Below are 25,893 nucleotides of genomic sequence, written 5' to 3' on the forward strand. Positions count from 1 at the left end.
ATGGCTCATCATTTGGTATTGACTAGAAATTCTCTCTCTCTCTCTCTCTCTCTCTCTCTCTCTCTCTCTCTCTCTCTCTCTCTCTCTCTCTCTCTCTCTGCAACCGGCAGTAATCTTATGTAAATACATTGACCTGACAATGTGATTGTCATTGACCTCAAAAGGGAAAAGTTTATCTACTGTTTAGGGGTATTTCATCCTTCAAGGGGTTCACAATCCAATGTTGGAATCCTTGGTTATTGCCACTTAGTTGGCAGCAATGCCAGGTAGTTCTGCCTGCTACTATCTCTACTACTACCTCTCCAGGGAATTCATTGAAAATGGCAGTGATTGTTGTGTTCTTGATTTCTTGAACCACCCCATTTTAGGGGAAAATGGTTTAGGCTGCCGACACAGATACTTTTAGTGGAAAGTGGCTGGCCATTAACTGGCCTACCAATCTATATATATAAAAATGGATGTATTTATGTATGCGCATGTATGTTCAAGCATAACTGAAATGCATTGTGCAATTTCAAACAAACTTGGTATACTTATTACTTACTATCTGGAAAAGAGTACTGTGAGCATGAGACATCACTAGCACCAAAGGGGGTTGGGGTGGGAAGAGCTTCCCTGAAACAGGGCTGGTTCTGCCCATAGACTTAGTGACTAAATAAACTCTATGGATTTATCATACCTCATTTCAGTATACATATGACTTACTATGTGAAAAAGAATGCTGTGGGGGTTAAAACATCAGTGACACCAAATGGGGTAGGGATGGGAAGGGGTTGACATGTAAAAATAACCAAAAACGACTGATATTAGTGTCTAATCCATAGTTTTCGAAGTTGCTGAGATGAAAGTGGTACTCTCCTGATGCCCTTTATGTCCAAGTTCAGCCCTGATAAGAAGGGGGGGAGGGTGACAAGGGGTGAAAAATAAAATGTCAAAAATTATAGATATTAGTGTCTAATCCATAATTTTTGAGGTCGCTGAGATGAATAGTGACACTCCCGATGCCATTTAAGTCCAAGTTCAGCCCTGATAGGAATGGGGGTGAGAAGGGGTGGGGTGAAATATTAAATGTCAAAAATGTTGGGCATAGTAAGTGAAGCTGCTATCTTAACAGGAGAGAGAGAGAGAGAGAGAGAGAGAGAGAGAGAGAGAGAGAGAGAGGGGGGTGTTAGGGAGGAGAAAGAGGGAAAGAGTGAGGGAGAGTTAGAGAGAGAGAGAGAGAGAGAGAGAGTAGAGGGGGTGTTAGGGAGGAGAGAGAGTGAATGAGTGAGTGAGTGAGTTTGTCACTTGTCATTCAGAGTTTTCCTGGGCAGCGCTGGGTTGGTCAGCTAGTCTATATATTTATAAAGAAATATAAAATTTTTTTAAATGCGCTTTTATTAAATGCACTAAAAAAATAAAAAATAATTTTTTAAGACACTAGGATTTTCTTACAATTAATCATATCTACAAAAGTAAAAGCGTGGGCACCAAACATGGAAGGAGATGCCACAAAAAAAAAATATATATTTTTCATTTCCTTCCTTGTTTGGCGCCCACGCTTTTATTTTTATAGACATGATTAATTGTAAGAAAATCCTGGTGTCTCTTTTAAGGTTGTATTGTCACGAGGGTTGAGTACCCATGAAAAATTTCCAGTCTACCAGACAAAGGGAACACGTTGAAAATTGAGTTACAAGATTTGACCCAGACAAACAAACAGACAAAAAAGCAAACTAAATAAAAGCATATAAGAAATGGATGTATGTGTCTTTGTATGTTCCAGCATAACTTGAAGATGCATTGAGCAATTTCAACCAAACTTGGTATACATATGACTTACTATCTGGAAAAGAATACTGTGGGGGTAAGACATCACTAGCACCAAAGGGCACCAGAGGGGGTGGGGATGGAAGGGGCTTTCCTAAAACAGGGCTGGTCCTGCCTGTAGACTTAGTAACCAAATAAACTCTATGGGTTTATCATACCTTGTTTTGGCATACATATGACTTACCATCTGGAAAAGAATACTGTAGGGGTAAGACATCACTGACACCAAAGCAGGTGGGGTTGGGAAGGGGGTGACATGTAAAAATAACCGAAAACAACAGGTATTAGTGTCTAATCTATTGTTGAGATGAATAGTGACACTCCCAGTGCCTTTTAAGTCCAAGTTCAGCCCTGATAGGAATGGGGGATGAGAAGGGGTGAAATATAAAATGTCAAAAATGTTGGACAATGTAACTGAAGCAACTATCGTAACAGGAAAGGGAGAGAGTGAGAGAGAGGGAGTAGAGGGGGTGTTAGGGAGGAGAGAGAGAGAGAGAAAAAGAGAGAGAGAGAGAGTATAACGGTTGTCATTCGGAGTTTTCCCGGGCAGCACCGGGTTGGCCAGCTAGTAAAATATAAAATGGAACACACGTCTGTAGGGAAGACCTCAGACGAGCCACTAAAAGTGGACGACGCTAAAAGAATGGAAACAAAGTGGCTACCAGTGGCCAATGTACAGTACAAGCTGATATTATTAGCTGGCCACCATTTTCCACTAAAAGTGTCCCTTGTGCGGGCAGCCTTAGTGTTGAAGAAGACTCCGTTTCTTGCCACATTCTTTCCTTATCTGCTTGGTCGAAGATGAAGAACCTGTGCAGAAAGCTTTTAAATGTCGGGACAGACAGACAGACAGAGACACACACACACACACTTCGTCACTTGCCTCTTGTTTAAGTACTGTAGTGAACTATGCAGCGCAATCTCGTTCTGTCCAACCATTCCGTTTCAGCAGAGGGGGTCAGTGCAGCCACGAGCGATATTCAAATTTGTAATTCCAGGTCTAAACCGCCCTGATTTAACCTAGCTTAACTTGGGCCAAAGGACGCGCGCGTGACAATTGCTGCCGAATATTGGATGGAATTTGGCTTGTGTTGGCCCACTTGACGGTGCTTGATTGTAGATTTGCGGGAATTTCCATCCGAACAGGGGGGCCTGGTTCCTCGTTTTGAAATGAACCGTAGTTTCGGCGTCGTCCAATGGGAGTGGGAGAAATATTTCCTCCATTTATTGGTAAAAAACCTCGTAGAGGGGTAGTGCCGTCAGTGCACCTCACGCAGTGCACTGTACGCATTACTTCAGGTTCTTTGCAGCGTCCCTTCGGTCCCTAACTGCAATCCCCTTTCATTCCTTTTACTGTACCTCCATTCATATTCTTTCTTCCATCTAGTTCCTCATTGGACGAGTCGATATCGTACCGGGATAGCTCTCTGCTAGACCCGCTTTCGATTCTCCGGCCAGCCAGTGAAGAATTAGAGGAATTTATTTCTGGTGTTAGAAATTCATTTCTCGCTATAATATGGTTCGGATTCCACAATAAGCTGTAGGTCCCGTTGCTAGGTAACCAATTGGTTCTTAGCCACGTAAAATAAGTCAAATGCTTCGGGCCAGCCCTAGGAGAGCTGTTAATCAGCTCAGTGGTCTGGTTAAACTAAGAAATACTTAACTTAACTTTCTTCCATCTTAGCTTCCACCCTCTTCTAACAATGTTTAATAGTGCAACTGTGAGGTTTTACTCCTGTTACACATTTTTGAACCTCTTGCTCTCAAATTTCCTTTCAGTGCTGAATGACCTCATAGGCCGCAGCCCTTGGCCTTCGGCCTAAATTGTATGTTCTATCTTTTAGTAAAACACTGAATGCCAAATAAATTTGCATTTCAGCCCTTCAGTAATGATTCTCAAAATCCCATTACATAGTTTCATGCATTCGCTTATCTCTCTCTCTCTCTCTCTCTCTCTTATCATGTTGAGGTAACATTCACCTCTGTATCTAAGGCCAAAACCCTTCAGAGTGCAGTGTGAAAAATCAGTGCTTTTGATATCAGTTACAAGTGCAATATAATCCTCGGGACCGAGTCAGGTTCCGTGTTGATAAGAAGATTAACATTATCTGCTGATAGCGCAGTAATAGTTGTAGTAGTAGTAGTAGTCGGGGTTTGCCTTTGAAACGGCTCCTAGGAGTTCAGAATAATACAGTCGCTTTCGGTCGAGTCTTTTTGCCTTTGCAACACAGGCTGCTCTGCTGCGTGTGTGAGGTTCTTCTGTTCTGAACTTTGAGTATTTTCATTTCACTGCCTATTTCCATTCATGGTGTTATTATGCTGCTGTACAAAGCCTTCATTAAACGCTATATATCTAGCATTGTCGTTTATGCTTTCATCCTCAGGAGGTCGAGTTTATTCAATTTTAGAAGTGTCAGGATTTTACTACCAGTGATTCTGTGGCCCCTTGCTTAGTATTTAGCTCGGTTTCCATACCGGAAGTCAGCTTAGGGAGGGTTTGGGAGAGGGGGCGGGGGTGACTTTAAATACACAGATTTTTAAACGAGTCAGAAAAAAAAAAAGAATAGAGACACAATATTAGTACTGTAAGGATGAACTATATGGCCACTCATGCTTGTTCCATATGAATAGGGTTCGTCTTCTGAATAATAATAATAATAATAATAATAATAATAATAATAATAATAATAATAATAATAATAATAATAATAATAAAAAAATAATAATAAAGTGACATTTTCTGCAAATTCAGGCACAAATTCTCACTAGAGACATTGATATTTTTACTCTCTTGCAGCGTTGTTAATAGATTTTAACGAATTAGCCAGATTTTTTGGGCATGTTGATTAAATCTGATTTTTCCATAATTAATATTATTATTCTTATTATTATTATTATTATTATTATTATTATTATTATATTATTATTATTATTATTATTATTATTATTCTGTAATGAAACCTAATTCATATGGAACAAGCCCACAGGGGTCATTGGCTTTAGATTCAAGCTTCCAAAGAATATTATGGTGTTCATTAAGAAGAAGTAAGAGGACGTAAAGGGACACACAGAAACGCAGTCGGCTTGTAAAGTCTGTACAAGGCATGCTAAGGTTGTACCACTTTTTCCTTTTTCGTTTTTCAAGTGGTTGTTAATTATCTGTTTTCATTCGTAGTTATAAGAAAGGCATCTCCGGCCGGCCAATGAAGAATTAGAGGAATTTATTTCTGGCGATAGAAATTCATTTCTCGGTGGTCCTTAGCCACGTAAAATAAGTCTAATCCTTCGGGCCAGCCCTCTCTAGGAGAGTTGCTAATTAGCTCAGTGGTCTGGTTAAACTAAGGTATACTTTTAACTTATAAGAAAGGCAACTGGGAAGATAGACAGAATATTCAATGCATCCGAATGAACATAAGAAAAATCTGATTTTTTAAAGTTTTGGAAATTCAAAAACACGTGAAACTATTTTTCCCCTTTTCGGCGTGACTTTGATTTTTGCCTGTGGGCTCTCTCTCTCTCTCTCTCTCTCTCTCTCTCTCTCTCTCTCTCTCTCTCTCTCTCTCTCTGGCAACGTGGCGACGCTGCTGTTAGGCGATGTTCAGGCGAAAGTTCGTACGAAAGTTTTCGTTGAAATATTTAGACAATGGCTCTATCCGCTTATTGTGTCTGGATTCAAGCGCCCCCCACCCTCTCTCTCTCTCTCTCTCTCTCTCTCTCTCTCTCTCTCTCTCTCTCTCTCTCTCTCTCTCTCTCTCTCTCACAGATATAGTGACGCCAGTTTTAGTAGCCATAATCTCTCTCTCTCTCTCTCTCTCTCTCTCTCTCTCTCTCTCTCTCTCTCTCTCTCTCTCTCTCTCTCTCTCTCAGATATAGTGACGCCAATTTTAGTAGCCATAATCTCTCTCTCTCTCTCTCTCTCTCTCTCTCTCTCTCTCTCTCTCTCTCTCTCTCTCTCTCTCTCTCTCTCTCTCTCTCTCTCTCTCTATTACTCAGATTCTGTTTGGCACTAGCGCGCAGAAGGCGGGCACAAATATCTTGCAATTGATTCTTTTTGCCCTGTGGCACCACATGCACGCTCGGTGCCATAACTTTGGCTATGTAGGGCGTTGCAGCCGCACGCTGCTGATTTTATTATTCAGAAGATGAAGAACCCTATTCATATGGAAGAAGCCCGCCACTTGGGCCTTCGACTTGAAAGTCAAGCCTCCATAGAATATTAGGGTGTTCATTAGGAAGTAAGAGAAGGTAAAGGGAAATACAGAAAGAGGAGATCTCACTTGTTAAAAAAGAAAAGGTAAATTAATCAATAGATAAAAAGAAATTAAAATGCAAAGAGAGCAGCACTAGGGTAATAATGCATTGCAACTTCAGTTGAACTTCTGAAGTTCCAATTCCACGACATCCGCAGGGAGACCGACTTTCAAGCTGTGGATGAGAAAAATAAATAAATATGCTTTTCTTGGACGTTTTTGTGTGGAGAAAGTTTATCCGTGGTTAATGCGTCCATTTGTGGATAAGAAATACGTTGTCTTTGGAGATTTTTTTCACGAAGGAGGTTCTCCAAGTGGTCATTCTATGTATTTCTTGATGAGAAGTGTGCATTGGACGTTCATCTATGAATTAAAATTCTCCACGTAGATTATTCCATGTGCGAGCTTGATGGCGCGCGCTACGCTTCGCTGGAACCCGTCGTCTCTCTCTCACCTACCCTCCCGATCCCTTCCTACCCCGCCCCCACCCGGGGCTGACAAACGAGAAAGACCCACTCAGATTTTATTATTATAGATGTATTGATAGTCGTGTCTACACGGAACACGTTTTCATAAATAAATTCCGCTCGCGCAGATTGCAGTATGTATTTACGTAAGAATCGTTTACGTCACTTTCCCAAAAATCCATTTCTCTTTCAAGAAGTTTTTTCACGTGTGCAGTTCCATGCGTCTCTCAGATATTTATATCAGTGATAAAATCAGCGTAACCTGTTTTAGGTCATTCGTCCTTCTTTTAGTAAAATACTGCTCTCCGGTGTGGATGTCTGCTTCTGCCAGAGATTTATCTCTTGTAGATAGAGTGGTTCGTGGTGGTAGGTTTCTGTTTCCTAATAGCAGTAGTTATGACTTGGACCATCCACGGATGGTCTGTTTGTCAATTTTTCATAAGTTGTATTTCAACAGAGGTCTTTCACATTCACAGTTGATTCCTGATCCCCTTTTCCTGCCGAGAGCAACCAGATTCCCTTACCAGCAGCACTAATGTGCAGTAAATATCCCTTGCTGTGGAACTTCTCAGTTCCAGAGGCCCTTTATTGCTCACATCATTGGACTGTGGAACAGCCTCCCAGAAGATGTCGTGCAGTTGGAACTACTGAAGTTCAAGCGATGTTGCAATGCATGACTACCCTGATGCTATTTATTCTTCTTGCATTTTAATATTTTAGTTACATTTTGTATATTTATTTATATGTTAATTTAACTGTTTTGCTAATAACTGATCTCCTCTTGCTGTATTTCCCTTTTACTTCTATTACTTCTTTCGAATGAACACTGCAATATTCTTTGGAAGCTTAAATTTCAAGTCAGTGGCCCCTTACTGGGCCGGTTCCATATGAATAGGGTTCATCGTCTGAATGATAATAATAATAATAATTTCTCTGAACGTTTAACCCTGTTTTATACGTGCTGGTAAAGCTAATTTTACCGTTATGTTCCCCCCCATGCGATGTAAAAGCAGCGCAAAGGAAAATTCAAGCAAAATTCTTTCTCCCATCTACACCCACCCGAAGGCTTTGCCGGAAATATCATAAGGCCCCCACACCCGAAGGCCTTTGCGGGAGAATATGTAGCCTGATAAGGGAAAGAAAAGAAGAAAAAAGAAGAAGAAAAAACACAGAGAATGGAAAGACGGGAATCTTCAAGTGTGCCAGTGACATGAAAATGAGCAGAATCATCTTATGTCTGTTGTGCCGTCAGTGCGCCTCCACGTGGTGCACTGTAGGCATTACTCAAGTGTGTTTGCAGCGACCTTTCTGCCCCAAACTCCACCCACTTTTTATTCTTTTATTGTGTGTTCTCTGTTTCAACCTTTAGATCCTTGCACTTTATTTTTTTTCTTGATTTCTTTCATCTTGCTGTCCAACCACTCGAACTCCCTCTTTTTCACTTCGGGCTGAATGGCCAAACGTACCCCCCATTGCTTGGGTGGCCAGCCTAATTCTTATAAGAAAAAACATTATTATTATTATTATTATTATTATTATTATTATTATTATTATTATTATTGACTATTGCATAGAACTTTATTATCGATAGGTGAAACCATTTTATTGTATATAACTGAGAAAATAGTGTTAGAATTCTCTCTCTCTCTCTCTCTCTCTCTCTCTCTCTCTCTCTCTCTCTCTCTCTCTCTCTCTCTCTCTCTCTCTCTCTCAAAGCTTCTTTCCACAGAACTTCAATCATTTCCTTATATTTGAGAACGTTATTATCAGTAGGTGAAACCAACTACAATATTAATATAACTGAAAATATAGTTAAAGCGTTAGAATCTCTCTCTCTCTCTCTCTCTCTCTCTCTCTCTCTCTCTCTCTCTCTCTCTCTCTCTCTCTCTCTCTGTAATCTAATATTCAAGTTCCTCACTTTTTCTCGAGGCTGTGAATTAGTTAGGTGTCCGCAGGGCTGTTGGACGGAACTGGGAAAATTTATGCGAAAGTTGGAAAAATGTAGATCTTCTTTCCCTGTGTATGAAATGTTAAGTAGGTGTGAGTCTTCTGATACTGTTAAGAGCGCAATTATTATTATTATTATTATTATTATTATTATTATTATTATTATTATTATTATTATTATTATTATTATTATTATTATTATTCAGAGGACGAACCCTGTTCATATGGAACAAGCTCACCATAAGAGCCATTGACTTGAAATTCAATTATTATTATTATTATTATATTATTATTATTATTATTATTATTATTATTATTATTATTATTATTATTATTATTATTATTATTATTATTATTATTATTATGTTTTTTTTCAGAAGATGAACCCTGTTCATATGGAACAAGCTCACCGTAAGAGCCATTGACTTGAAATCCAATGGTGATTATTATTATTATTATTATTATTATTATTATTATTATTATTATTATTATTATTATTATTATTGCTAATAGATTCACAATTTCGTGAAAAACAATCTGAGTAATAAAGATCCACAATTATATAGTAAATAAATATATTACTATGTAAAATATACAAGCGAAGACTTTCGAACACCTGAACGGTGTTCCTCTTCAGTGTTAACGTTAAAAATTTTTAACGTTAACACTGATGAGGAACACCGTTCACGTGTTCGAAAGTCTTCGCTTGTATATTTTACATAGTAATATATTTACTATATAATTGTGGATTTTTATTACTCACATTATTATTATTATTATTCCGAAGATGAACCCTATTCATATGGAACATGCCCACCACAGGGGCCATTGACTTGAAATATTATTATTATTATTATTATTATTATTATTATTATTATTATTATTATTATTATTATTATTATTATTATTATTATTATTATTATTCAGAAGGTGAACCCTATTCATATGGAACATGCCCACGGGGCCACGGACTGGAAATCCAAGCCTCCAATGAATATGATGGGTTCATTCGAAAGAAGTAAGAGAAGGAAGAGGTCACTCATTAAAAAAGAATAAATTAACGTATTAATAAATAGATAAATAAAAACGTAAGTAAAATTAACATATTAATAAATAGATCAATAAAAACGTAAGTAAATTATTAAAATTCAGGGAGAATTGCATTAGGGTAGTAATGAATTGCATCCGTAGTAAATAAAAAAAAAAAAGTGTTTAAGAAAAAAGTTTGGTAGAAGGAAGTCGATAGCGTCGCCGAATCTTTGTGGAAGTTCGCAAAATTTTGTCAAAGTCAGAAAAAGCAGTTCTCGTAAGAGTCAGAAAAGGCAGATCTCATAAGAGTCAGAAAAGGCGGATCTTGTAAGAGTCAGGAAAGGCAGATCTCATAAGAGTCAGAAAAGGCAGACCTCGTAAGAGTCAGAAAAGGCAGATCTCGTAAGAGTCAGAAAATCAGATCTCGTGAAAGTCAGAAAGGGCAGATCTCGTAAGAGTCAGAAAAGGCAGATCTCGTAAGAGTCAGAAAATCAGATCTCGTGAAAGTCAGAAAAGGCAGATCTCGTAAGAGTCAGAAAATCAGATCTCGTGAAAGTCAGAAAAGGCAGATCTCGTAAGAGTCAGGAAAATCAGATCTCCTGAAAGCCAGGAAAGTCAGATCTCGTAAAAATCAGTCATGTCAGATCTCGTAAAAATCAGCCAGAAAAGTCATATCTCTTAAAAGTCAGAAAATCAGACCTCGTAAAAGTCAGAAGAGTCAGATCTCGTGAAAGTCAGAAATCTTGGTCGTCATTGATTTTCATTGGCTGCTTGTGTTGTTGGCAGTCAGTGCTTGATGAAGAGTGTTTTAAAATCTTTTCAAAACTTTGATTTCGACATTTCTGACGTTTAGTCTTGATGGAGTGCTTCCTTAATCTTCTTATCGAATCAAAGAGATAGTATTTTATATATATTTTTAATCATCGCTGTCAAATGCTCTTTCGGAATTTTTAATAGATGGGATTGAGGCGTCTTTTATTTCTGGAGGGGTCAACTCAGTTAATGACCTGTTATTGCAAAGATCTTGATGTGCTCATAACATTTCATTTTAAGGCTTGTGACAGGGAAACCCTTAGGGGGTTAGTGCCGTCATTGCACCTCACGCAGTGCACTGTAGGCATTACTTAAGATTCTTTGCAGCGTCCCTTCTGCCCCTAGCTGCAACATCTTTCATTCTTTTCCTGTACCTCCGTTCATATTCTCTTTCTTCCATCTGACTCTCCACCTTCTTCTAACAATTGCTTCATAGTGCAGCTGCGAGATTTTCCTCCTGTTACACCTTTCAGACCTTTCTACTCTCAATTTCCCTTTCATCGCTGAATGACCTCATATGTCCCATCGCTTGGCCTTCGGCCTAAATTGCATATTCTATTCTAAATTTTCCACGTGCATTGGTTTTTCGAAATGCCACACAAACTGTAGAAAAAGCCAAACAAACACGCATTCGTGTATGGAGAAGCAATTACAGGGAACCGGTGTATGTAAGTACGGGTCAGCCAGGGCGCAGGTAATTGTTTTATAGGTCTTATAAAGGTCCTATCAACCAAATCCGGGGTCATGTGTCTTCCATGACCTTCCATGACCCAAGAAGTAATTCATACAGTGTGTTTTCCAATGAAAGCAGTTACAGTATTGAACAGAGTTGGTACACATCTCTCAAAACTTTAGGACTCTCAGTTCTTCATTGGATGGGTCGTTATCGTACTCGACTAGCACTCTCCTAGGCCCGCGTTCGATTCTCCGGCCGGCCAATGAAGAATCACAGGAATTTATTTCTGGTGATAGAAATTCATTTTTCGCTATAATGTGGTTCGGATTCCACAATAAGCTGTAGTTCCCGTTGCTAGGCAACTAATTGGTTCTTAGCCACGTAAAATAAGTCTAATCCTTCGGGCCAGCCCTAGGAGAGCTGTTAATCAGCTCAGTGGTCTGGTTAAACTAAGGTATACTTAACTTCAAGGATTCTTTCAGTTTATTCTGAGGTCGGAATTAATTTAGTATTGAGCTCGTAGTGGTTGAGTGTGATGCCCAAGATATACCAATTATGATACTTGTAGTTTGGAATTAGAATTGGAATATAGAAATTAGGCCAAAGGCCAAACGCTGGAACTTATGAGGTCATTCAGCGCTGAAACGGAAACTGGCAGTAAGAAGGTTTGAAAGGTGTAACAAGAGGAAAACATCGCAATTGCACTAGGAATCAATTGTTAGGAGAGGATGGAGGAGAGTAAGATGGAGAGAATATGAACGGAGGTGCAGTAGAAGGAATGAAATGGGTGGCAGCTATGAGCCGAAGGGATGTTGCAAAGAACCGTAAGTAGTGCCTACAGTGCACCACGTGAGGAATAGTAGTTTGGTTTTCTAGAAAACCCCACATAACGGTGTTACAGTCTTAAGTATCCTAACTAGAAGTAATATACTTAGCTACATCCTTAGTGTATGATTATTGTGCACCCTGTGTGAAAAAGAAAATGGTGTTAATTATACATCCGGCCTTCGTGAATAACAGTAACTACATAGAATATACAGGACTGCATATCATACCTCGTATTAAGTTCAAACATTTACAAACAATGTTTGTCTGACATAATTATTTTAGCAAACACCACGCCTGCAAAAAGAAAAAAAAAAAAATAAGTATTGCTCGGCAGTTCATAGCATCACGATAATGCCATCTGGTCGAAGGGTTTCGTTTTTTTTTTTTCTTGTCAGTCGGCATAGTTTGGCAGCATGCCCCCTTAGGGGTAGGGGGTGGGTAGTGTCGTCAGTACATCTCATGCGGTGCACTGTAGGCATTACTTAAGGTTCTTTGCAGCGTTCCTTCGTCCCCTAGCTACAACCCCTTTTATTCCTTTTACTGTACCTCTGTTTATATTCTCATTCCTCCATCTTACTTTCCTCAACCTTCTCTTAACAGTTGTTTTATAGCGCAACTGCGAGGTCTTCCTCCTGTTACACCTTTCAAACCTTTCTACTCTCAATTTCCCTTTCAGCGCTGATTGACCCCATAGGTCCCCAGCGCTTGGCCCTTTGCCTAAATTCTTCATTCCAGTTAATATTCTTTTGGCAGCATGAAGCAAACTTTGCTTTTATCGTTAGGAGAAGAAGGCAGTGTTGAGTTCGGATGTTAGATTTAGAAGCATAACTGGGTGTCGTAAGAGCTACGGTCACAGATATCCATTTGCTAAAACGACCTTTATGGAATTCGGTCTTCGAGATTCAAGACCGAGTTTTGATATCCGTTTGCTAAAGTGACCCGTATGGAATTCGGTCTTCGAGATTCAGGACCAAGTAGTTTTGTTCCTCCGAGTTGCAGCTCGGTGTCTGTTCATCTCACAGACAGGCGTTGGAGTCGGGTCTGAGGTCTGAAGATGGATTTTGCGTTCGGCGTCAGTGCGAGATTTTCGTTGCCTCTTGCGCGGTTTGTGAGAATGAAGGCACCAAAATTGAATGTTTCAGATGAGACTGTGTGGCGGGGGTTTACATTACTTTGGAGAGAGAGAGAGAGAGAGAGAGAGAGAGAGAGAGAGAGAGAGAGAGAGAGAGAGAGAGAGTATAGCAAAATGAGAAGAAGCAAAGTTTGGTCGGTGGGACGGGATAGGAAGGGGACGGGAGTCCAATACCCACAACATCCGTTCTTAGGCTCCTCTCTCTCTCTCTCTCTCTCTCTCTCTCTCTCTCTCTCTCTCTCTCTCTCACACAGACCCTCCTTCCGCTTCCCTTCCCTCCCCACCAGCGCCTCTGTCCCTACGGTATCCCTTACCATTACGGCCACACATCCCACGCGTCTCTCTCTCTCTCTCTCTCTCTCTCTCTCTCTCTCTAGATAGATAGATAGATAGATAGATAGATATTTGACGGTTTCCATTCTCTCTCTCTCTCTCCAGTTAAGTCATCGAAAAGTGATGTTTTGAAATAGTAAGCAAGGCCATTCATTTTTTAGTCGACGCATTTAAAATCAAAACAATGATTTTACGCTTAGCGGCGAATGAGTTACAGAATACATTCGTCAAGGTTCTGTGCCTAGAGGAGTCTCTCTCTCTCTCTCTCTCTCTCTCTCTCTCTCTCTCTCTCTCTCCAGCGTTAATTGCAAAACAAGCTACGAAGTTTGACTTCTTTGTTTCCCGTGCGTCTTTGTAAATGCACCCTCGTAGAAAAGCCTTCTCGAAGTACGGATCGGAGAAGAAGAAGAAGAAGAAGAAGAAGGAGAAGAAGAAGAAGAAGTAGTAATGCATTTGGTTTTTCCCTTCGTTTGGCGCTTTCATTTTTCAGTCATCTCTTTTGATCGTCTACACAAACACTGTATGTTTGTATGAATGTATGTACTGTATGTATGTGTATATAGATATATATGTGTGTGCGTGTGTGTATGCTGTTATATTCCTCCATTCTCTCCGTCGAGAGGTCCGGGTTTTATTTTTTATTTTGGGTAAATAAGAATGGGAGATGGGTTTTCATCGACGAAAATAGAGGACGAATAAGTTTATTTTATCCAACGTGGATTAAAATTGCTGATGAATTGATGTTTATGATCAAATGTTCGTGAACATCGAGAATTACAAATGCCGTACTGGGAAAACTGGCCATTGACGAGAATCGAGTATCAGTTTTTGAAGTGCCATGATTTAATTAATTAGCAGACTGGCGTGACAGTAACTGTGGACAGAGATCAAGCTTCATTACCAGCCATTTTTCCGTCTTTCTACCTGCAAATGTTTTTCTTTTTCCTTTCCATTTTTATAATTGCTTTAATTTTTTTCTCTGCGTGGAACCTCACGGATTGCCAATGGTGAAAGGAAATCGGAACTGCTCGGTTAAAACTCGGTGAAATGTCTTTTTAGTCTTTCATATTAAAGTAAAATAGCTATAGTGTTTGAGCAAATGATTTTATGATTTTATATATATATATATATATATATATATATATATATATATATATATATATATATATATATATATATATATATATCGGTATGCTTGTGAATGAGTAACCCGATGGCATAGCTTCTATTATAAGCCATTTGTTATCGAATTTGGCTTAAAGTTTCATTGACACCGAGGAATTTCTCTTTATTGTACATACACAAAGTACATTCTATCGGTTGTTGTATTTCGTGAGAAAAAGTGTTTTTAAGTAACCGAAATTACATGTTACACTTCGTATAAGTGATATAAATGAAGATCGATGCGAAATATATTAATAGTTGCAGACTTGATACGCAGAGATTTGTGTATTATTGTGTACTGAGCTGTGACTTAGCGTGTCTGGAGTCCCCTAGACTGTGTTCTGAGCCCTTTCTGTTCTTCATGTTTTTCTCACTTTCCGCAGAGGCCTCATCTGCAAAATAGTTTTTACTTGGACGTTGGCATGGTTTAAATCTTGCATGGTCGCTTATTTTGGCTGTTACGACTGCTAGTATTTGAATATTCCTGCAGTTTGACAAAATATAAAAAATAAATATATGTAAAAACAAATCCTTCTGGCCAGCCCTGTGAGAGCTGATAATCAGCTCAGTGCCTGATAAAACTATTTTAATAATAATAATAATAATAATAATAATAATAATAATAATCCATCATCGTCGAATTTTCTTTCCCTCGTATATTGCCACCCAATTCCATTTTGATTAATTGCTAGAGACTTGTCAGAATATGATTCTACTCTGTTCGTTTTTGTTCTTCCTTCTTTTTCCAGTTCCTCTTCATCAGGTTAGAAGTTGAATCTTCTTCAGCACCATTCCGTAGGGGGTTAGTTCCGTCAGTGCACCTCTGTTGGCATTATTCAAGGTTCTTTGCAGCGTCCCTTCGGCCCCTAGCTGCAACTCCTTTCATTCCTTTTACTTTACCTCCATTCATATTCTCTCTCTTCCATCTTACTTTCCACCCTCTTCTAACAGTTATTTCATAGTGCGGCTACAAGGTTTTCCTCCTGTTACACTTTTGTAACCTGTCTATCAGTTTTCCTTTCAGTGCTGAATGACTTCATAGGTCCCAGCGCCTGGCCCTCGGCCTAAATTATATATTCAATTCTATTTTTCAGCAGCAGTATACCAAATTTATCTTTCTTCAACTAACTTTTCCCCCAGAGTTTCTGCAAATTCGCAGCTGCCCTCCGTGTTTCTCCCAGTCGAAATTTGAGAGGCATGACACACTATCTCAGCACTTATAGAAAAAAAACCCTTTGAACAGCAATCTCACCAGGTGGCGTTCTGTTTGGTCTTATATATTTCCATAGATGCCGTATTACTTCTTCCTTTCAGTAACTATGGCAACAACAGTGTTTCATTCCATTGAATCATTCCTCCATCTCTCTCTCTCTCTCTCTCTCCATACAGAAGGTTTGATTTCATTACAAAAAAAAAAAAAGAAATAAAAAAACTCGTAGCAGATGACTGCCTACGCTATAGCTCGGTCTAGCGGCTAGCCTCCCCGTTGCGTCTTTACCATACTTGTCATAAACCTTCCTCTGGATCAATATGTAGCACATTAAACGTTTCTTCTTATTAACTAATACTCTCTTTGCTTTGTATCGTAATAAAAGCTGTATCTATCGAAATTCTTCTTCAAATGTTTGGTTTCTTTGAACGCGCATGGTATAGTAGTGATTCTACACTACAGCCTCTGCAGAGGTGGGCTAGTACTAGGGACGCCTCTTTCAAAATTCCTCATCGACTTATACTCTATTCGCGTTGTGTCCTAATAAAAGTCGTATCTATCGAAATTCTTCTTCAAACGTTTGGTTTTTTTTGAACGCGCATGGCCTAGTATTGGTTGTACACTACAGCCTCCGCAGAGGTGGGTTAGTACTAGGGACGCTTCTTTCAAAGACGGTTGCAATTATTTACACTGGACTTATTTTCCCGCGAGGAGAGTTGCGGAAGAGATTAGCTTAATCGCTCGAGAACTCCTATTTTTACTCTCTTTTCATTCCTGCGAGAGTAGATATTGCAGAGTTGAACAATGAGACGCTTCTCTTTAGATTTTTATTTTTATTTTTTTATGTCATTCGACGAGCGGGGGGAGAATTGGCATTGACCCGACAGTTATGATGATTGTTAAGAAGAAGTAGTAGTACACGTTGTTGTATTGTTCCTCGCACAGAATGCGAGTTTTATACATTGCCTTGACCGAGCAAGTTCGTATCTACCCCACGCTCATGTTATGATGTTGGTACTATGCGTATGTATGTATGTATGTGTGTGTATGTGTAAACTCCACATTTCATCTATTTCATTTTCTTCTTCCTTTCTCCCTTTTCACTATTCTTCTCACCCCCTCCTTGCCTTTCTCTCTTTTCGTAGAATGTTGAGAATAACACGACGATATTAAGTGCACCTCAAGTAGGCCCAGATTGAAGTGTCTTATCATATCGATCCACCGCTGCTTCTCTCTCTCTCTCTCTCTCTCTCTCTCTCTCTCTCTCTCTCTCTCTCTCTCTCTCTCTCTCTCTCTCTCTCTCCCCCAACATCCATTTGCTCCTTCCCCTCAATATTCTCTTCCATGCGACATTTGATTTTACAGTTCTCGTTTTCTCTCCCCTTGTTTATTGGTACGTTGTCTGCGCATGCGCGCGTACAAACGTATATTTTGAATGAGAACGATAACGTATTTTTTTGTTGGCATATGTGTTTTTGTGTATGTCTAAAATGTAGGGATTTTTATTTTTTATGTTTCAATACATAATCAAATTATTTACTGTGATTCTTGTATGTATGAGTGTGAATCGTTTTTGTGTATCTACATGTATGTTCAAATGCTCACACGACAACGATGTTTTTGTGACACATTTGTAAATCTTCTCCTCCTCCTCCTCCTTCTTCTTCCTCTTCTTCTTCTTCTTCTTCTTCTTCTTCTTCTTCTTCTTCTTCACCTTCACATATTTTGTCTTTAGTGTCTTTTTTTTTTATTTAGTAGGGTCTTATTCTCCTCCTCTTCTTCTTCTTTTGAGATGTTCGTTCTTCATAACTTATTCTGGTGATCATTGTTGTTTTAATGACAAAAAAGTTATGCTGCACTTTGTACTGTAGTAGCTGGGGCATGGGTATGGATAGGTATTGATCATCTAACCAGTTTGTTTGAGAGAGGGTCTTCTTCCGAGATATTATTATTATTGTTAATATTAATATTTACCCATGACTTGGTGTGAATGTATTAATGTTATTATTGCAGTGTTTAACAGTGAATTGATGTTAATATATACATTTATAATCATTTTATATTTTCATGTGTATGGAGATGCACCGATGATACTTGTATAACAGAAAAATAAATGATTTCTTGGTCGTATTTCTATTGGTTACCAAGTATACATTTAAGTTAGTCAATTCAGTCACCGAAACTACACGTTTTTTATAGCAATTAGACATGGTTTGTTGCAGTATGATTAAATAGTCTTAAGTCTTAGAGGTCATGATAACAAAAAAGTTCATCATTAGTCTAAAGTCTTAAGAGGTCATAGTAACAAAAAAGTTTCAAAATTAGTCCTAAGTCTTGAGAGGTCATTATAAGAAAAAAGTTTCATAATGAGTCTCAAGTTTTGAGAGGTCATTATGACAATAAGGTTTCAGAATTAGTCTTGAGTCTTGAGAGGTCATGGTAACAAAAAAGTTTCATAATGATAAGCAATTAAATAATGTTATAAAATGGTCCTAACAAACATCTGTTCTTCCTCCGCAGGTGTAGTGATGGTGGCAGTGATGGACTTGACCTGGAATTGCCCCAGGGGCAGAATCAATGACCCTCCACTGGGCAAACCCTGAGTTCCCCTCGCTCCTTGCGCCCGCCCCGCACTCGCCGCTGCCATGGCTGCTGACAGCGGTGTGCCGGGGCGGCGCTTCCTGTGTCGCGAATGGGCCTGGGCCAAACTTTGGGCCTGCCTAGAGCAACGCCCAGCAGCCAAGACCTGTGGCGCTCTGCTGGTGGGGGGACCTGGCACCGGCAAGACCGCTCTCTGCACCCAGCTGGTAGCACCCACCACCTCCCATGGCCGTCACGCCAGCGCCCTCCAGGCTCGGCTCCTGGCCCACCACTTCTGCCACAGTCATGATGCCGCGTCACTCAGCGTCGGCTGCTTCATCCAGTCGCTGGTGGTGCAGTTGGCAGAGTCACCTTTGCTACCCGGCTACGCAACGAAGGTGGAGGCTGCAGATGTGCAGGCAGCCCTGGAGCCACGGACCCTGCACACCAACCCAGATGATGCTCTGAAAAGAGCTATACTGTTTCCCCTGCTCGAATTGGACCCCCCAGACAAAACCTTACTCATCATGGTTGATAGCATAGATGAGACTGACCTACAGGCGCTGCAGGGAGGTGCTCCACGGGATGGAAACAATGTGGAAATCACCAACAACAGTTGTCCTTCCAAAACAATTGCGGAGTTGTTGGCCACTCATCACCATCTACTTCCTCAGTGGCTCCTGCTAGTGGTAACGGCACGGCGCGGGTCGAGGGCCATTATCAAACAGTTTGCTGGGTTTAGAAAAGTTGCTTTGGATGATCTACGCAGAGGTCATGTGGTGCGGGATGTACAGCAGTATATACTCTGCAGACTAGATCGAGAACCTGCTCTGAGGCATCACTTATCCCGAGAAACTGCTGAAATGCTCAACCAGTTACACATAAAGAGCAATGGTTGCTTCCTGTATCTAGAAAGAGTCCTTGATGGAGTAGCAGAGGGATGGGTCACCCTGAGAGAGATACGCCATATACCTGGTACCCTCAATGGCCTATACTTATGGTTGTGTCAGAGACTCTACCCTCGTAGACATTTCCAGAGGGTTGCCCCATTGCTTTCAGTTATTTTGGCAGCAAGAGCTCCTCTCACTCAGGAGAAACTGCGTGAAGCCATTGAAATTCGCAATCCAGGTCTCACAGATGAAGATTGGAACAAGAGATGGTCACTTCTTGCCCGTGTCTTGTCCCCTGATCATGATGATAGAGTTCTTCTCTTTCACCACAGTTTTGCTGAGTGGTTGCTAGATGTGAAGCATTGTACTCAGAAGTATTTGGTGAATGTAGGTGATGGACATGCCATGTTAGCTATGTGTCTGTCAAGGGATGGTCCTAACCTGAATGTGACTCAGGTGCACCAATTAGCCGTCCATCTGTCACGAATTCACGTAGAACCTCCTCTAGAACAGTTTCATTTACCATTGTGGATGGTTTCTTGTGGTGTACCACTTGATATTTGTTCAGACTTGCCACCTCCGAGAGATCAACGAGCCTTAAAGATATTGCAGGATGCTGGAGCAGCACTTCCGGATGATCATCCTCAAGACGATGAAGATGATGATGTGGATGATGATGAGGATGATGAAGAAGAAGAAGAAGGTGAGGAAGGTGGAGAGGAAATATGTCCAACAACTGAAGTCAAGTATCAAGAACTAGAGCAGGAAGAGGAAGAGGAGGAAGAGGATATACCAGGTCAGGAAGATCAAGAGACAGAGGAGTTGGAACAGGAAGAGGAGCTCAAAAAACTTGCTGAGCATCATGAGGAAATGGGTGATCTCATATGTAACATTGATGGTTTACAGTTAAAAGAAAAAAGTGTTGAAGAAGAGAAAGAAAAAGATGATCAGGAAGAGAATGAAAAGTTTGAACAGAAGGATAATGTCAATACTGTTTGTAATAATGAAGAAGATGCAACTGAAGCCAAAGAGGAAGTAGATACATGCAGACCAAGGGATGGTCAAGATGATTATGAGAGAGAGGAGTATGTGACAATGGTTCCACTGCCTGGTCAGTTCATTAATGGTGGCACTGGTGGGGGTTGTAGCACTGAAGGAGCTGCCAGTTCTGGTGGACATCCCAGCACAAATGGCCGTCATAGTACAGGTGGCCGGCAGAGCACTGGTGGCCGACAGAGCACAGGTGGCAGACAGAGCACCGGTGGTCGACAAAGCACTGGTGGTAGGCAGAGCACAGGTGGACGACACAGTAGTGAGCATAGCAGTAGCAGTAGCCGTCGAAGGGAACGCAGGAGGCGCCGTCATCGTGAAGACCCCCTTTACCCTTATCTCCGAGGTGGTCCTGTGGACCAGGTAGATGGTTCAGGAAGATCCCTTTTGCACAGTGCTTCTCACCAGGGCGATGCTTCCCTGGTGCGTCTTCTGCTAGACCGGGGAGCTTTTCAGGGGCTGCAGGACAGAGCAGGCCAGACACCTCTCAATCTTGCTGCTCGCCACGGTCATGCAGAAGTGGTGACGATTCTGCTGAGTGCTGGCAGCGACCCAGATCATGCAGATGCTGATGGATGGACCCCACTGAGATCAGCTGCTTGGGGTGGACATAGTGAAGTGGTGACAGCACTCTTGAATGGTGGTGCATTGGTTGACTTAGCAGATGGAGATGGACGTACTGCTTTAAGGGCAGCTGCTTGGGGCGGGCATGAAGATGTTGTGGCAGCTTTATTATGTCACGGTGCAGCTGTAAATCAAGCAGACAGTGAAGGCCGAACTCCACTGATCGCAGCAGCTTACATGGGTCATAGTGAAATCGTTGAGGCTCTCTTAGAGGCTGGGGCAGATGTCAATCACCAAGATGTTGATGGAAGAACAGCACTCAGTGTTGCTGCCTTGTGTGTCCCAGCCAGTGAAGGTCATGGCAGTGTTGTTACTACTCTACTGGAGCGAGGGGCAGCTGTTAACCATCAAGACCATGATGGTCTTACGCCTTTGCTAGTGGCAGCATTTGAAGGCCACACGTAAGTTAATGAGTTTGATTGGATGCGTTTGTAGAAATTATAGTTTACACTTTGACAAAAGTATTTTAGCTGCCATTTGTTAAATTAGAATTGAATTGAATGCTACTCGAGTAACATCATGCCATGAAGCTTATGTTAGATATGAGGAAAAAATTATACCCTATTTTGAATGTTTACACTAAATGACTAAGTGTGAATGGAAATGCAACCTGTTTTTCTAAAATAACAACTATAGATACTTTTTCAAATTTTGCTGTTATGTAATAGCAATCATCTAGATATATTGTTTATTATGTTCTTTGCTTCTTCATGCATTGTACGTATGGTCTTTCTTATGCATTGGAGCTGGAATGTTTTCTCTTTCTTTATTGGAAGCAAGGCTGGCATTACGGTATGGCACGGTACGGTTGATATTTATTCTATATGTACGGTACGGAATTATGGTATGATAATTTTACAAAGTACGGTACAGTACGATTCAGGTACGGAAAAAATGGGCAAAATTCCGTACCGTACTGTACCTTAGGCTTGGATATATCACTAAGCAAGTACTAATACATATTTGGCCGCTTCAGTGACTGCACAAGGAGATCACTAAGGTACTTAACATTTTAGTTTGTAACATACCATGCATGTGTGTGTGTGTGTGTGTTTGGAATTCCTTAATTAACATGTTTATGTCTGTGTGTAATTCTTGAAGTAACACGTAACAAATGTTTAGAGCATCAGCCATATAATCCCATATTGTCTCACAATGATTTGTTATTATGACAACCGAATATATACACATTTACATATAAAGTCCCTTTGCTAATTTACACCTGTTAACATTGAAATTTTCTTAAAGAGGGGATTTTACTGATGTTGATTGAGTTTGCTTATTGTACGACAAAAGTACGGAATTACAGTACATTATTTTTACCGTACTGTACAGTGCGGAAGAATAATTGAGGGATACGGTACGAAATTACGGTACGATATTTTAGCCAGGTACGAAATACAGAGAAAAATTCTGTACCGTACCATACTACCAGCCTTGATTGGAAGTGGCAGATTTGAACATGTAATACAGTATTTAAAATCCTTACATCACTGTATTATGACTAAAGAATAACCTCATAATTTTTCCCTTTCCCCATGCCCTCCCTCCCTCTTCTCTGTTTTTTTTTTGGCCAGTAATAAGTCCTGTCACGTATCAGCTTATGACGAACTGCTTATCTAGTAAGAATGATAAAACTGTACCAGTTATGGAGATTAATTGAAATTTCATATGATCTAAAGGCTAGGAGTCAGTAATAAGTGGGAATTAAAAAAAGTCAGTTTGAACTGTTCACCTAATTATATCATCTTGTAGATCTTTATCTTGTAGATCTTAGGAATTTGAGGTCTAAGAATGGAAAAAGGAGACATATTTTTCATAGGGCTTCTTACAAATAGATGAAAAAAAATAAAACCCACTTCATACATGTCCTGTAAAATCATTGGGATAGATGCATTCTTCTTTCAATATACTGCATCAGCCTTATGAAAAGTTTTAAAATTGACTAGACCTTTGTTTTTTATGTTTGGATGCATGGCGTATATTTCCTTGAGTGGAAGATGAACAGTGATGATCACTGCTTGATACGCATTATATTATTTGGGATGAACCTTCCCTACTGTTCACGATAGCATACATCTCTGTCCCGATAGGTGAGGAGAAATAAGCTATCTTTAACAGTGGGTAAGTATCCAGATAAGTTTGATTGTGAAAATTTATATATTTGTTGAAAGTTGTTCGATCTACATTAAATTGCAAATCTTTGCAACAGGGAAGTATGTGAGCTGCTATTGGAATATGACGGGGATGTTGACCATGTAGACCGCTCTGGCAGAACTCCCTTACTGGCAGCGGCTTCAATGGGCCATGCAGCTGTAGTGGAGCGCTTGCTGTTCTGGGGTTGTTACGTAGATCACATTGATACTGAGGGAAGGACAGTACTTAGTGTGGCTGCTGCACAAGGTTCTCAGGTATAGTATGAACTTGGTTTTGTCTCGCTTCTTTTGGGTCAAAATTCATTATGATTTGATATCAAAAGATGTTGTTAAGTTGATATTTTCATGTAGTATGGTAAATATTCAGTGCATGTTTGTGTTTAGTGTTCAGAAAACCTTAAGTTAATTTATTGCGAAGTGATATGCTGGGAATTTCTTAATGTCATGGTTTCATTTTTTCAGGAGACTGTAAGACTGCTTTTAGATCGAGGCCTAGATGAAACTCATAGAGACAATGCAGGTTGGACTCCACTTCATTATGCAGCTTTTGAAGGTCATTGTGGTGTATGTGAAGCTTTAATAGAGGCAGGTGCTCGAGTCAATGAAGTCGACAATGATGGTAAGCATGCTCTTGTTCTTGCTGCCCAAGAAGGTCACACTGCAGTGGTCTCAGCACTGCTGGATGCCAATGCAAATATCCACCACACTAGCCATGACGGTCGATCAGCACTGCGTGTAGCTGCCCTGGAAGGTCACAAGGATGTTGTGCATCTCCTCCTGTGTCGAGCTGCTGATCTCCACTATAAAGATGCAGATGGTCGGTCTACACTTTACCTCTTGGCCCTGGAAAATCGACTGGATATGGCACGCTTCCTCATGGAAAGTGGTGCTGACGTTGAGAGCACTGATTTGGAAGGTCGAACTCCTCTTCATGTTACTGCTTGGCAAGGACATACTCGTATGGTTACTCTTTTACTAGAAGGTGGTGCTCATGTTGATGCTGTAGATAAAGAACAAAGGACTCCATTGCAAAGTGCTGCCTGGCAAGGTCATGCAGAAGTAGTAAGGTTGTTGTTAGAACGTGGTGCAGCAGTTGATCACACTTGCTCACAAGGTGCTACTGCTCTCAGTATAGCTGCACAAGAAGGTCATGAAGATAGTGTTGCAATTCTGTTGCAGTATGGTGCCAATCCTGCTCATTCTGACCGATGTGGTCGCACTGCTATTAAAGTAGCTTTGAAAGGTGGTCACATCCATCTTGCTCGTATGTTGGAGGAAAATCTCATCCAACAGCAGCAGCAGCAGCAGGGCAGTTCTTCACGTGGAATTGTAACCTCCTCGTCAGTAGGTTCTGGTTCCACTGCTGAAACAAAGCCATGCTCTGCTCTGCTCTGTCCCGGTTTAGCGGCTTCTCCGGCTGAGTCTCCCGAATCCACCTTTGAGAAGCGGCGTTCGGTAGCTTCTCTGGGTCAGCATTCCTCCTCCAAATCATCAGGCAACCTCACCACCTCCACGCGATCATCAGGTGGTCCCAGGGCTCCCACTCCAAGAGATGCGTCTCTTCATATCCAGCATCACCAGCAGCCACCTTTACCTCCACCTGCACCTTCAGCACCTCCAGTTTCTGCTATGTCACCAGTTCTCAGTTTCACGCAACAGTTGCAACAGTGTGGCCGTGGACGTGGGCGTCGCAACCCCCCTCCACCTCAGCCAGCTCTTACACCTCTTGATGAACCTGCTTCACCCCTGTATGCCTCTCCACCACTGTCTCCCTTGAGTGATGGTCCTGGTGGAGGAAGGCATCTCCCTGGAGGAGCTATCCTAGAAGACGATTACACGGTGCCAGTCCAGCAGTCGTCAAAACGAGCGCCAAGGCCATCAGCACCCCCCGTTAGTCTTAATCAAGAGGTACTGTGGAATATTAAGCTTATTTTTTTAATTATTACATCTTCATTATCTCTGTTCTAGAAGGCACATTATTTTCTTCCAGTAAATGAAAGACTGTATGTCATTATAATAATTTTGCTTACTTTGTTGCTTCTCTCATATTTTGTGTACATTTAGTTTTGCAATTTTGTATGTGTAATGAAATCAACTAATTTATGTTTGTTAATTACTATAGTGTTATGAAATTGTTAACTTATTGTAAATTAAAATTCATGAATATTGTACCATATTGTTAATTAAAATATTTTCATGTTTGAGGAAATTAATGATTTGTTGTTATCAGATGATAAAAATATGTTTGATAATATACTGAATCTTTTTATTCAAAGTTGCAGTCATTATTGTTTTCAATATGAGATCATTAGTAACAAATAGTGTTTCAGGTTGCAATTCAAGATAGCAGTGAAATCTTTCTTATGATAATTAGAGTACCCTCCTTTACTTAATTTTGTACTAAAATTGAGGTCCTTCATACCATTTTTATTAGCCATTGCTCATCATTCCCATTTGCATAATGGGGTCTCCCTTTACATTGTCCAATTCTTCCCATTCTTTTTGGTTTTGTGCGCTTGTGCCAAAGTTCCCTACTGGTTCAAGCCCTCATCTGTACCATTCCTCCGTGGACTCCTGGCCTTTCCACATGAGCCTAAACTCTTGTCTTGTTTTTTGAAATCTCAGTCTCTTTTTCAGCTACTGCCTCTTTAGTGTTATGGTCTTCCCAACACTCCATTGGTGGATTTCTGCATTGTGTAGTGACACCTTTCCAGAATTTTATCCATGTTTCCCTGTTCAGGATGTGCCCATGTTTCCATTGTATGTGGAAGCACAGGTATTATGCCTGTGACACACATTTTTGCCCTGATTACATAGGGGATGAAGTGCATAAGGCAGGAGAGAGTGGAGAACTTGTTGCACATCAAATCTTGTAAATGGGAACCTGACACAAACATATTAGTGAAGATGACATTTATGTACTAACTACATTTTT

The 25,893-nt window shown here is 40.5% G+C and overlaps 1 protein-coding gene across 1 annotated transcript in view; it reads left to right on the forward strand.

Moving 5' to 3' along the window:
• The window catches only part of LOC136825274 (ankyrin repeat domain-containing protein 50-like), a 161,792-nt gene that overhangs the window by 122,588 nt on the left and 13,311 nt on the right, over positions 1-25,893 (forward strand). Inside the window, 3 exon segments of the mRNA XM_067081350.1 lie at positions 18,179-21,203; positions 23,015-23,213; positions 23,421-24,866. Coding sequence (XP_066937451.1) covers positions 18,304-21,203; positions 23,015-23,213; positions 23,421-24,866 — 4,545 coding nt within the window. The 5' untranslated portion in view covers positions 18,179-18,303.

Source organism: Macrobrachium rosenbergii, chromosome 37 (genome assembly GCF_040412425.1).
Source record: "Macrobrachium rosenbergii isolate ZJJX-2024 chromosome 37, ASM4041242v1, whole genome shotgun sequence".
Taxonomy (NCBI): Eukaryota; Metazoa; Arthropoda; class Malacostraca; order Decapoda; family Palaemonidae; genus Macrobrachium; species Macrobrachium rosenbergii.